Here is a 12,900-nt window from a genome sequence, read left to right on the forward strand (position 1 = left end):
TGGTGGAGAACAATTCAATATGCCTCTGTTTACTCGTTCCCTCTGTGTTGGCTTCCCTCCACATGCACATCCTTTGCCATGGCAACCAACTGGCAGCAGTTCGACTAGCTTTCATAGCAGCAGAGACTACTTTCACTTTAAATTTGCCAATTTAAACACCTGTTCCATTGATGATCTGTCACAAGATGGTGAGAGTTGCCTTATTTTGAAACAGAATTGAAAATCACATGTACGTGTTAGGATGTCAAAGTCAACTAGCATAACCGCCCTACTTCTCACTTCATTAACATTTTTCTTCCATTGTATCTCAGGGTGTTTTCACAGTCGGTAGTCTGCTAGTTGCAACATTGGTTACGTTTTCAGTTGCTGTGCTTCTCTTTCTCTCTGCACAGTGTCAAATGAACAAAACCCTTCAAAGAAATCTATTCCCCTCCTCACCTGTGGGGGCGCTGCACCAAAAACCACTGAAGCAAATTACATAAAAACATCTGAAGACGACACTGAGCGCAACTTCCTTCTTCATGAAATGTATAAAAATTGAGTGGTGTCAGATTTTAGCAGTTGTAGAATATCTGTTTTGTCTTTGGTAAAGGACAACGAGCCATTTCTCCTGCTAGCGCTAGGCTAACGCATTTGTTTAGTTCACTTTAATCTACCTTTAGCTCATTTGTCTAGAAGGTCCGGTTTCTTTGACGAGGTGTGAATATGTAATCAATCTGATACCGACCAAAAAAAGCAAACTCTAGTCCGGCTACAAACCTAGATGTCGGGTTTGTTGACATTCTGGTGCGGTTTGAATGCTGATGTGAACATCAAGCGGACTAAACACTGCTCCAAAAGCAGGAAGTGAACTACAGCGCAGGGCATTCTGGGTAAATACAAAACAAACTTGAGAGTCTAGCGCTAGCAGGAGTAGATTGTGGTTTTTTTACCAAACGAAAAATGGAGAAATCCTACAACTGCTAAAATCTGACGCCACTCCATTTTTGTACATTTCATGAAGAAGGAAGTTGCGCTCAGTGTCGTCTTCAGATGTTTATTTTTTTCATTTCCTTCATTAGTTCTTGGTGCAGCGCCACCACAGTCGAGGAGGGAAACAGGTTTTTCAAAAGGGAATCAAACCAACTGAAAATGTAACAAATGTTCCAGTTTTGGTCACCGAAGGCGGCTGTCCCTGGATCCACTGTAACTGAATCCAACGTCTTGATAGATATTGAAGTTCGCATTGGAGACAATCCAAATAAAGAAACTATGTAGGTTTGTCCGTAGGAATCGTCGAAACGGAGCTCAGCGTGTTTGTTTTCTAAACGCACAAAGCCCAATACAATGACATGAGTTGCCCACGTTTGAATTGCTTTTATAGAGAGCTGAACAATGAGGGTGAAGTTTCTGCATAAACTGTGTGGTACGTTGTAGCCTGTGTGGATTATGCTTCTGTTTTCCCTTTGTTGCAGAAAAACATGTTTTTTTGTTTGTGAAATGGCCCTTGACCATGCTTCGCTGTTAATCTCAACGCGCAAATCCGTTTCCCAGTGGGTTTTGGACTTTTCATTTGGAAGAGGATTTAGCATCATTAGTTGCCCATAAAAAAAAGAAATCAATTTCTTTTTATGGTTGGGACGCTCATTAAATTTAAGAAAATGTTCTACGGGATTTAAGCTTGGCTGGTCATCTGGAAAAGTAAGTGATGATTGCACAAAATGTCTTAGTTGGAGAAAACTAAAGAAGTCCTTCTGTAAAACATCATGCTTAATTTGTATTTGCCTAAAAGACATAAAACCACCTTCTTCAAACAAATCAAAACCAGTTTTAAGATTTTGTGATACCAGTTGAAAACTATACTTCGACCAATGCCAGGGGGAAAGGCTGCTCTTAAAAAGCGGCTCCATTGGACTTTAATATTTTCCTCTCCCAATGTTACCCGAAACTTTTAGTGTTAAAAGCAGCAAGTTTTTGTTTCTAATAATTGTCTACATGCAATTCAGACCGGTGTTTAAAAAAAAGAGTGTAAGCATCTTGATATTAACCTAGCATAGCATGCCCAATAATAATGTAACTCAGAAATAGCCTGACCTACTGCTGGGCGATTTCCATTTCTGATTTTAATGTTTTTTCCTATTAGTGTTTTTTTTTCCTATTAGTGACTTATTTCCAATAATCTCTTCTGTGAGTTGTCCAGTTATTTAATACTAAATATGATTCAAGTATTCAACATGAAATGATTGAATCATATTCAATAATTTCACTGAACTCCTTCCAGAACCGCACAGCATTCTGGGGGATGTAGGCAGAGGAAAGGCTTTAGCTGCGCAGCCTCTCAAGGCTAGCTCAGCTAGGTTGGTGGAATCAACTAACTTACTCTTTGGTTACCTAGCAACTCATCCATTCTTTGGTTACCTAGCAACTAACTCACTCTTTGGTTACCTAGCAACTCATCCATTCTTTGGTTACCTAGCAACAACCTGTTAAGTAACTTGTGCAGCAGCAGCAGTTTAAGGTTTCCCCACCATTCCTCATAACTGCTTAAAAATAAAAAACAACAGCGTAGAGTGAAAGGTCACAAGGAAACCTAGGAAGAAATGAAGGAGGGAAGGAGGGAGGGGAGGATTGAAGGAGACAAAGAGGCCATGGAAGGAAAGAAGAAGAAAGAGTAAGAAAGAAAAACAGGAATGAAGGAAGGCAGTCTGAACAGAAGAATCTCCATTGTCTTTACGAACTTCCTCCCACCTGTTGTTGTTGCAGAGGTTCTGGCAGCTCATACACTCCGATGTCTCTTTCTGAGGAAGAGCCGTGTACAAACTCCCACCCTGACAACACAACACCAACATCCGAGTTAGCCTCCAAAGAACAGTGCACAGAGCCGCCTGCTCCGGCCGCCGGCGGAGAACTCACGTTCAGGTGGTGGTGGAGGTGCGGGTGCTCGCACTCGTGGGTGCTGTGGGGCAGGGTGCCGTCGTGGCTGTGTGGGACGAAGCCGCCGGAGCCGTTGAGCAACGCCAAGCCGTTGGGGAGTTTGTGGTGGAGGTGATGGCAGCCTTGAGGCAACATCTGGCCGCCGTAGCCGCCGTGAACGCCTCCGTTCACGCGCCCGCCGCCCGCCGTCAGCGTGGTGTACTCGAGCACGTGGCCGTTCAGGTCCGCCGGCTGGTACAGGTAGCCAGGAGGGTCATACTCTGCAAGGCGGGGCATAAACTGAGAGCTTTAGCCCCTTTAAACCTTAAATTCAAGTCTTATTGTGCAAAATTCACTTTTTATATTTCCATTTGGGTTTCAACTGCTTCTAAAAACAACTCAACCCAAGCCAGCTGTTTTTTGCAACAAGTTAATGTTTGTTGGTGTCTGAAAAATTTGCCATTTTAAAAACATTTGAAATGCAACATCACAAATCAGCAGGCTCTGCACTGTTACCTAGCAACCACAACAGAGGTTGTTATTGATGTATCTTATTAAAACCAACAGGTTGAAATATTGATCTCACCAAACTGATTAATCTATAATAAAATGTAAGGTTTATTTATTCTCACTGACCAAACAAAGTTCATTTTCCAGTAAAAAAAAAACCCTTTAGTTCACCTGAGAAACCCCAATGAATGATGGGAAAAAGGCTGCAGAAAGCATAGACCTCTGACTCTTTTTCAAATTTCCTCCAAAGCTTTAAAACCCACAACTATTTCCACATCCAGAAGGTCAAGGAGCGAACGTACTGAACCATAAGCCAACAGTTTTGCAAGCACCTCGGGACATGTACATGCACTGGAATATGACTCACAAGCTGCCGCGGAGCCAACAATTACTAAAGGTGACCCGTTATGTTTCCCTGAACAGGTTGGATAGATCTATAGGCCATATAAAACATGATAAATACATTCTTATTAGCACAACAATATTCATGGATAATGAAATTATAGTCTGGTCAGGTCTTCTTTTCAGAATGAGCCGTTTCCAGGTGTCTGCTGTTAGCCACGCCCCCTAACTTGACGTTTGCAGCCGTTTTCACATATGGGTGTAAACAGATGTGTAAGTATACAACCGTCTTTGAATGTTACATAAACCTTTTCTGGACTGCAAGTCAACAACAAAACTCGCCGTTTCAGCAGCAATTGTGCAGCGCATGTAGCGGTAAAACCAGCTGACCAATCACGCTGGAGCTCTGGCTGGGTTGCTAGGTAACGGGCTGGGCTTGGCTGGGTTAGTAGGTGAGGGGCAGTGCCTGCTGATTTGTGATATTACATTTAGTAGTATGAAGAATCACTCACAGAATAAAGAAAAATTGGATTTTAGCACATAAAAAAAAAGAGAATTGAGCATCAAGATCTGCTGTTTATTGTCAAAAATCTGCTCTTTTAAAAGGTTTTCAGAAGCAGTTGAGACCCAAATTGAAGTACAAAAATGTGCAAAATGTGAGTTTTGCATAATCAGTTGTTGGTCTCACTGTGCATGTTGTTCTGTTGCCGGTTCCTCCACAGACACATGGCGATGAAGGACAGCAGGATGAGCAACATCACTCCCAGCATGCAGCCGACGATCAGGTACAGCAGGCTGCCGGGCGACGTCTGGGGGTCCGTAGGGTGCGGGCCGGGCGGGGTGAAGGGGTGCTGACTGGGCGAATCCGGAGACTGACGAGCTGCAGGGAAGAAGAAGAGGAGCGGCGGCTTCAGAGGACAAGCGTTTGCTGATGACATCATCATCATCGACACTAGAGGCTGAAACTCTCACCTCTGGTCTCACAGATCATCACGTTGCTGTAGTCGCTCTCCCCACCGCCGTTGAAGCACTGCATTTTGATGTCATAGGACGTCTCTGGCTGCAGGTGGCCAATCATGTGCCAGGTTTTCACACCTGAGACGACGAGACAGGAAGTCAGAGATACGCATGAAGATGCGGTCGGGTTGCTTTAAGGACGAGGAATCACATTTACTAAGTAGTTTTAGATCATTGTTAAATTAAAGGAAGCAAGGAAGGACACCAAGGGAAGGAAACGAGTAGACCAAGGAAGGAAGGAAATTAAGAAACAAGGAGATAAAGGAAGAAAACCAAAGAGGGAATGAAAGACACATCAGGAACTAGGAAGGGAGGAAGGAGGCAAAGGTAAGAAGGTAGAACACAATGAGACCAGAGATGGTATAAAGGATACTAGGAGACCAATGAAGGATGAAGAAAACCAAGGAAGGAAGGACACAATGAGACCAGGGAAGGAATGAAGGACACAAGGAAACCAACGAAAGAATGAACTACTCAAGGAAACCAACAAAGGAAGCATACAAGAAGATGAAGTAAGGAAGGAAGGACACATAGAGCAAAAGGATGGAATGAATGAAGGACACGAAGACCAAGGTAGAAAAGAAAAAACAAGGAAACCAGGGAAGGAAGAACACATTGAGAATTGGAAATGAAAGAAGTATACAAGGAAAACAAGAAGGGAAAAAAGCCTACAAGGAGACTAAGGTAGGAAGAAAGGGCACAGAGAGAGCAAGGATTGAAGGAAGGACACAAGGAGTCCAGGGGAGAAATAAAGGAAACTAGCTTTCTTTACCAAGCTAGTAAGGAAAGACATGAAGACCAAGGAAGGAAGCAGAGTAGGAGACCAATGAAGGAATGAAGAATAAACAGAGAAAAAAGATGGAATAAAAACACAAGAAAACCAATTAAGGAAACAAAACGAAGGAGGAAATTCAAATGTCTTGGTGCAGAAACCTGATAAATAAAACCGATTCTGAAAGACAATGTGACTAAGGAAGGAGGGAAAGACATTTTTTTGGAATAATGAAGTCTGGAAACATATTTTGTCTATTTCCGTGTTTTCATTCCTTACACCTGGAAACATCAAGTTCTGTGCCGTTTCAGGTATTCAGCCTTGAGTGTGGTGGAGAAATTAAAACCACATCTCTGTAAATTTCCCCTCCAAGGAGCCAGGATTTGTTAACCAAGAGTTTTCCCCTGGTCTCATTTTCAGTGCAGTCCCTGTTCACAACCACAACAGCAGACCAGGCGGGACCCAGACGGTCGCATCGCTCTGTTCCAGCTCCATATATGGCCGCTTCATGTTTGCTCTGGCTGGCCTCCAGTATTCCCACTACGTACATTCCCCACGGCTCAACAACCGCACACTGTCACACCGCAGCAGCGCGCTGCAGAATCACACACCAGACAACGGCCTGTGGATGTGGAAACGCTACATTTCCAGCAAATGAGGCTGAAATAAGCTGCTGCTTATGGTCCGAGTGGTGCAAAGTGACCTTCTGAAAACATGCTGCTGCCTGAACGTACGAGGGCTGAGTGATGGGAGTAAATATGTAAGTTAATTAGTGATGTACAGACCACAATTTTATCTTTAATCATAATAAAAAAGGAGAAGGACCGATTGGAATAACTTAAATCTGTATAAAAATATCTTTTTATTGCATAAAGTTTGGATTAAAATATTTAAAATTTGTTGTTTTATGAAAGAAAAGCAACAAATGTATTTTCCAGCAGCTTTGTTCAGCGCATACAGCGGTAAAACCAGCTGACCTAAGATGATAGAACTCAGTTGGGGTTGCTAGGTGACGGTCAGAGCTCTGCTGGGGTTGCTAGGTAACAGGCTGGGCTTTTTCCTGGGGTTACTAAGTTACTAACTGCTGATTATTACATACATAAGAGTTTTGAAACGGCTCGTTTTCCAAACATCATCAGCCAGCCTGACCGGCGGAGACTTGGTTTTTGGTTTGGCGCAGTCACGCCACGCTTCCGCTACTGCGCCTTTAGTGGAGTTAAGTTAGCATGTTAGCAGCGTTTATGCTGATTTTGAAAATGTTTACCACACTTAGTTTTCCCTAAAGACCGTCTAGTTCTGTTTCCTCTCCTCACAATCTGTCTCCTTTTTCTTTAAACTTTATTTCAAAGAAACTTCCAGGGACAAAATAAAACCAGACAGAGAACCAGGTGGGCACTCTAATCTACTAATGCGCCAGCAGCGAAGCAAATTTTTCGCTAATTGACTTGGCTCAATTTTAAACTTTAGGTTGAATAAAGTTCAACATTTGTGTGGAAATTTTGTTTGTCGACTGTTAAGAATTCTCCAAGTAGATAGACGTTTATATTCGCGCTTTTATTTTGAAATGAGTGAAGATCGTTTACGCAGCATTTCTGGTTTGTCTCCTCATGTCCTCCACCCTTAATGCGATACGTTTACTCTGTACCCAGAATGCATTGCTGTGTAGTTCTACAGTAAATAGCTTAAAATGTACTGATTTCTGACAAAAGCCATACGGAGTTCAATTCGGTAAAATAAGCAACAACATCGATTTTATTAAGTTACTTCAATGCAAAGCTACTGAGTTTTCAGATAGCTACATATCTGGCATTGATATTATTAGCGTTAGTACATTATCAGATTAGGTAGAAGCAAATTTCTTCTGATAAATGACCCCAGTGGTTTTGATAAACATCTGTTTTTTGTACGCCGTCTTTAAAATGCTGAAATTAGCATTTTAATTATTTCAAATTCAGAAATATACGTAGAGGAGGTTGGAAAACCCAGAAATTGTCCACAAGTTGGACAGAAATCCTCTGAATATGGCTGCAGTTTGTTTAATGTTCTGAACTTGGAGTGACATTTTCAGCTGTTTTGATATTTTGGAGCCCAGCCAGGCGGCGGGTTTGGGAAGCCAAACGCTCAGATGTTGCAGAGTCGTGTTGGGTAAATAGATGCCTCTCCTTCCCTTCCTGCAGCAGGCTCAACTGTTAGCATTCCAGGCAGCAACCTGAGCCCCTTTCCTCTGAACGGGCTCCGGTTTCAGCCCGGTACCATTAGCAGGCAACCGTTTATTAAAAACAGACCCCAGAAGACACCCTGTCTCTATAAATCAGACGGAGAGAGACGTCCCCTCTTCACTGCTCCCAGTATCCGTTACGTTTCCAGCTCCCAGTTTATCTGGACACTCCGAGGTTACATCTACGGCAGGACAAGGCTGTCGACAAACACTCTGTGAACTCAATCTACGGCGTGCTTTAAAAGTTACCCGTTATGCTTCCTTGTACAGGTTAGAAAGGGTTTATGGTGTTATACAAAACATGTCCAGCATATTGTTTTGGTACAAAATAATTCTTAGATAATGAGATTTTAACCTGCTCAGTTCTGCCTATTTGGGTTGTTTTAGGGCTTCTTGTCACTTTAATAAGCTGCTGCTTGTTGGAATTCAACAAATAAATCAACGTTTACACACGCACATAAAATAACTGCAAATAGTTTTGCATCCATTCATATCTCAGAACGTTGATTGGAAGGTAGGTAAAGTTTGTATTTCATTAGTAAATTAAGGTCTCAAAGTTTGGAATGGTTGAAGTCCAGTGGTTCCAGTCGGTGATGCAGCCGTCTACCAACATTAGAGCAATTTAGAGAAGCTGAGTGACTCAGTGGCACAATAATATAACTGTAGATCTTTGAAAAGCAGAAGTAGAGCCTCCTGAACAACCAACCAAAATGCAGAATGTGGATTCTGGATGGCGAGTCAACAACGAAGCACTTGTCTTTTCCAGCAGCCATTGTTATAGAGCATTAGGGCCACGCTGTGAAAATAAAAAAAATTATATTGCGAGAATAGATTCATAACGATACGTCTTTATCCTCGTAGAAATATGGCTATTCTCATTAATATGATTTTATTCTACTTTATTCTTGAATGACTTTATTCTCATAATTTTATCTTTTTTTTTCTCACTATGGCCTTAATAGTATGCCAAACACTGAACAGCGGTAAAACCAGCTGAACAAACGTGCTGGAGCTCGAACTGCTGCGTAAACTGTATCATGTTGGGTTGCTAAGCAACGGGCTTGACTTTGCTGGGGTTGCTAGGTAACGCGCTGGGCTATGCTGGGGTTACTAGGTGAGAGGTCGTGCCTGCTTATTTGTGGTGTTATATTCAGAAAGCTTATATTTCAAACACCAAAACACATAAACTTTTTTTTTTTTTTTAAAGTTGTATTTTTAAATTGTCTGGATTGTTTTTAGAGGGAGTAGAGACCCAGATGGAAGTACAAAAACGTGCAAAATGCGAATTTTACACAATATGTCTGCTGTAAGCTCCCTGGTTCCCTCACCTTCCACCACGTCTCTTTTGTAGTCGCTGTCGTTGTCGCTGTCCGTGGGTCGGTAGTAGATGTAGAAGCCTTGGATCGGAGTGTTGTTGTTACTCGAGGGGTCGTACTGGCAGGAAAAAAACACAGTAAATCAGCGGGCAATTACGACCCAAAGCGGGGCCATTTTTCCCCCGCGGCTAATGGCGGGCCTCGTTATCGGCGCATGATGATTGCCGTCTGCCCGAAGCTCGGGGAAATAATGAGGCCGGCTGAAATCAAGAGGAGAAAATGAGGGGAAGTATCTGCATCCATCTGCAGCTTCAACAGCAGAATCAGAACAAAGAGGGACATTTCTTCTTTAATCAGAAAACATCTGATCTCAGCTGCCACAGGAAGCAGGAAACTGGTATTCACTCCATACAGGAAGTTAACATCGTAAATATTAACGCAAAATTCTCAAAATTTTGCAATTCAGTTCTAGAACAATAATACTAATGCTGTTAGCTTTTTTACATTCCTTGTTGGTTAGTTAATACCAGGAATAATCCTCTTTAATCTCTGTAAAACATTTTATTTTTCATACAGTATATGTTTCCAAAGCGTCTATATTTTATTTATTTGTTTTTAAATATGATGAAAATACTAAAACATGGGAGAATCTGAACGACACAGTGGTCCTCACATGTCTTCTTCACTTACTCTCTATCAGTTTGGAGGCTTAATACTTTTTTTTTTTCTAATGTAGGAGAAGAACGAACCAAGAATAATAAAAAGGTCAGAGTGTTTTACTGTTTCAAAACGCCTCGGTTTCATTCAGCTATATGAAAGCAAGTTTCTCTCTTAGTTTCTCCAAAAGACAGAAATACATCTTATTTTCATCTTTTCTGTCGTCATTTCAAACAGACAAAACTAACGTAGAAGTAACTATTTAAGCTGGACATAAATAATTTATCTTAAGCCAATAATTACTTAACATTGATGGAGAAAGTACTAGTTCCAGTAGCAGATTATTTTATGGTAACACTTTATTTGAAGGGGGGTGAATAAGACTGTCATAAACATGTCATAACACCTGTTATTAACATGAATAAGCCTTCATGAATATTTATGACTGTTGTCATAAAACGTCATTCGGTAAATGGTAACACTTTTAATACAAAGTTGACATTATTCAAAATGTCTGTTATGACAACTTGACATTAACCAAGAAATCATTACTGATGTAAATTTGTTATAAAAGTTTTACTGATTGCACTTTAAAAATGAGGTAACTTTATGTTATCAAAGGTAAAGTTTAAACGGTAATGATTTCTTGGTTAATGTCAAGTTGTCATAACAAAGACATTTTGAATAATGTCAACTTTGTATTAAAAGTGTCATCATTTACCGAATGACGCTTTTATGACAACAGTCATAAATATTCATGAAGGCTTATTCATGTTAACAGGTGTTTATGACATGTTTATGACAGTCTTATTCACCCCCCTTCAAATAAAGTGTTACCTATTTTATTTATAACAAGACATTTTTTCTCTGAAGCAATCTACCAATGAAACAAGTATTTTTAATCAATATTATTCGCTGATTATTTCACTTATAACATGTGAAAAATAACTTATTTGCCAGTGGAAATTGTACTTTTTTCATAAATAGTAAGGAATTATTAACTTAAGCTCCTATGTGTTGCTGAAAAGTCACTTAATTTTGTCTTATTTCAAGTGCAACAAGACATTTTAACTAGAAACTAAACAAAAATAGCTGTAAACCAAAGTGTTTGTTTTGGTCGACTCACGGTCCAGCGCAGCATGATCTGCGTGTCGCTGATGGCGTCCGTGGCCAGGATGTGCGGTCCGACCACGGGCCGGTCGGCCTTGCGGGGGCTGGCGTTGGGGACCTGGTACGGCTTGGAGGGCGTGCTGGGCAGGCTGTCGCCGTACGTGTTCGAAGCCAGGACCCGGAACTTGTAGGTGGACCCTGCCGCACGAAAACATTCAGATTGAAAAATACGTTTTTGATCCCAAACGGAAATTTAATGTTTTCTCAACTCATATTAATTCAGATTCTCCAAAGTGCCATTGTAGATGGAGATGGCAGGAAAGATGGTAAGAAGCAGAGTGGGGAAGTAACTAGTTAATTTGTGGAAAATAAATGTACTTTTTGGAGTATTTTTACTTTTTATTTTTACTTGAGTAATTTTATTATGAACGTCAGTAAATATTTCTGGATACTTTGCACGCCGTTTTAACTAAAAATTCCCCAGATATAGACACACACCTGCAGTTTTTGTTAAAATTTCATAAGTTTTATTTTTAAAGAAATTGATTATGAATTTTTTATTTTGTGTTTATTATTCATGTAAATTATTTTCATTTTGATCTTTAATATACCAAAGTTTCCACGTAACTTTATATTTTGATCTGTCTGATTATGTAATTTTTGAATATTAAATGATTGATAATTTGATCAGTTGAGTCGCCTTTTTACAAAATTTTTTTACTCAAGTTATTTCTTGGATGGCTTACATTTTACTTTTACTCTAGTAAAACTTTGTTCTACTCCTACTTGAGTCATTTTTTGGCTTCTCCACCCCATTCTGCTAAGAGTTGTTGCTGTAGGAGAAAATCTGGCTGGATTAATTTAGATTTTCCTGACTAACATGAAGCCTCACCAGGCTCCAGATTGCGGATTTCCACCGACAGCTTCAGAGGTGAGATGTTATCCGCCGCCACGATCCACTCCGCGCTGCGGCCGCGCCTGTACTCCACTCGAAACGCTGTGACTGGGGAGCCGCCGTTGGCTCGAGGGATCCATGCCACGTAGACCGAACTGTCGGTTGCCATGGAGATGGTTGGACGGTCGGGAGCTTCTGGGACTGTGAACGAATCAAATGAACATCAGGACTCATGAAGACAGAATTGCTGTCTTTACTCTGTTACCCAACAGGCTAACATAAGTGAACATGATCAGGATAGCCTTTAAGCTAACATTAGCTTCCTGGCTAATTTACACATAAAAGCTCAAGTTTACTTACAGAAAGGATTAACGTAATGTTACCTATAATGTTAAGCTAACATTAGCTTCTTAGCTAATTTGGACTCCAATACTAAAGTGGACTTTACCTTTTGATACCAACTGTAATGTCACAAGATGCTCAGTATTCCTCATTCTAAGCTTGGTATAAAGTATAAAGTTTCTCTAAAATTATGACTTTATTCTATTACTGAATGAATTAAGATAAAAGTACCAATTATTATAAGCCAACATGATAATGAAAGAATTTAAGCTGACGCTAGCTTCCTAGCTAATGTCAACTCCAAAGCTAAAGTGAACTTCAAGAGCAGATTAAGTTAATGTTACCCTTAATGTTAGTGGAAGCCAACATGATAATGAAAAGATTTAAGCTAACATTAGCTTTATGGCTAATGTTAGCTTACACCCTGTAATTTTTAGTTATGAGTACAAAAGAATGTGTGAAACTTTGAAAGATGTATACTCACTATTACGGCTCTTAGTCACAGAGACAGAGGCAGAAGGGGTGGAAGGAAAAGAGGGTTAGCTGAAGAAAGAGACGAACCTCCAAGCAAAAAGTTTAGTAGCAAAGTGAGTAAAACATGCATACAATGTGACCCCAATGCTGTGTGCAGACTGACACATTTTCTGCTTACAGCATTTCTCTTCCAAGGAGTCGTTACATGCTGTCAGCTGCTGGTTCACTGTTTGTGCTTCCATGCGAAACAAAGCAGAGACCTGTCTTTCTTTCTTTCTTTCTTTCTTTCTTTCTTTCTTTCTTTCTTTCTTTCTTTCTTTCTTTCTTTCTTTCTTTCTTTCTTTCTTTCTTTCTT

The 12,900-nt window shown here is 40.6% G+C and overlaps 1 protein-coding gene across 1 annotated transcript in view; it reads right to left on the bottom strand.

Annotated features, from left to right (window-relative positions):
- cdon (cell adhesion associated, oncogene regulated) overlaps positions 1 to 12,900 on the bottom strand; it is a 64,160-nt gene that overhangs the window by 3,682 nt on the left and 47,578 nt on the right. Inside the window, exons 11-17 of the mRNA XM_008426440.2 lie at positions 11,727 to 11,930; positions 10,851 to 11,032; positions 9,080 to 9,185; positions 4,717 to 4,839; positions 4,433 to 4,624; positions 2,893 to 3,173; positions 2,728 to 2,807 (exon numbers count right to left, since the gene is read on the bottom strand). Of these exons, the coding sequence (XP_008424662.1) occupies positions 2,728 to 2,807; positions 2,893 to 3,173; positions 4,433 to 4,624; positions 4,717 to 4,839; positions 9,080 to 9,185; positions 10,851 to 11,032; positions 11,727 to 11,930 (1,168 nt within the window). The remainder of the gene's footprint in view (positions 1 to 2,727; positions 2,808 to 2,892; positions 3,174 to 4,432; positions 4,625 to 4,716; positions 4,840 to 9,079; positions 9,186 to 10,850; positions 11,033 to 11,726; positions 11,931 to 12,900) is intronic.

This window comes from Poecilia reticulata, linkage group LG13 (genome assembly GCF_000633615.1).
Source record: "Poecilia reticulata strain Guanapo linkage group LG13, Guppy_female_1.0+MT, whole genome shotgun sequence".
In the NCBI taxonomy this organism is placed as follows: domain Eukaryota; kingdom Metazoa; phylum Chordata; class Actinopteri; order Cyprinodontiformes; family Poeciliidae; genus Poecilia; species Poecilia reticulata.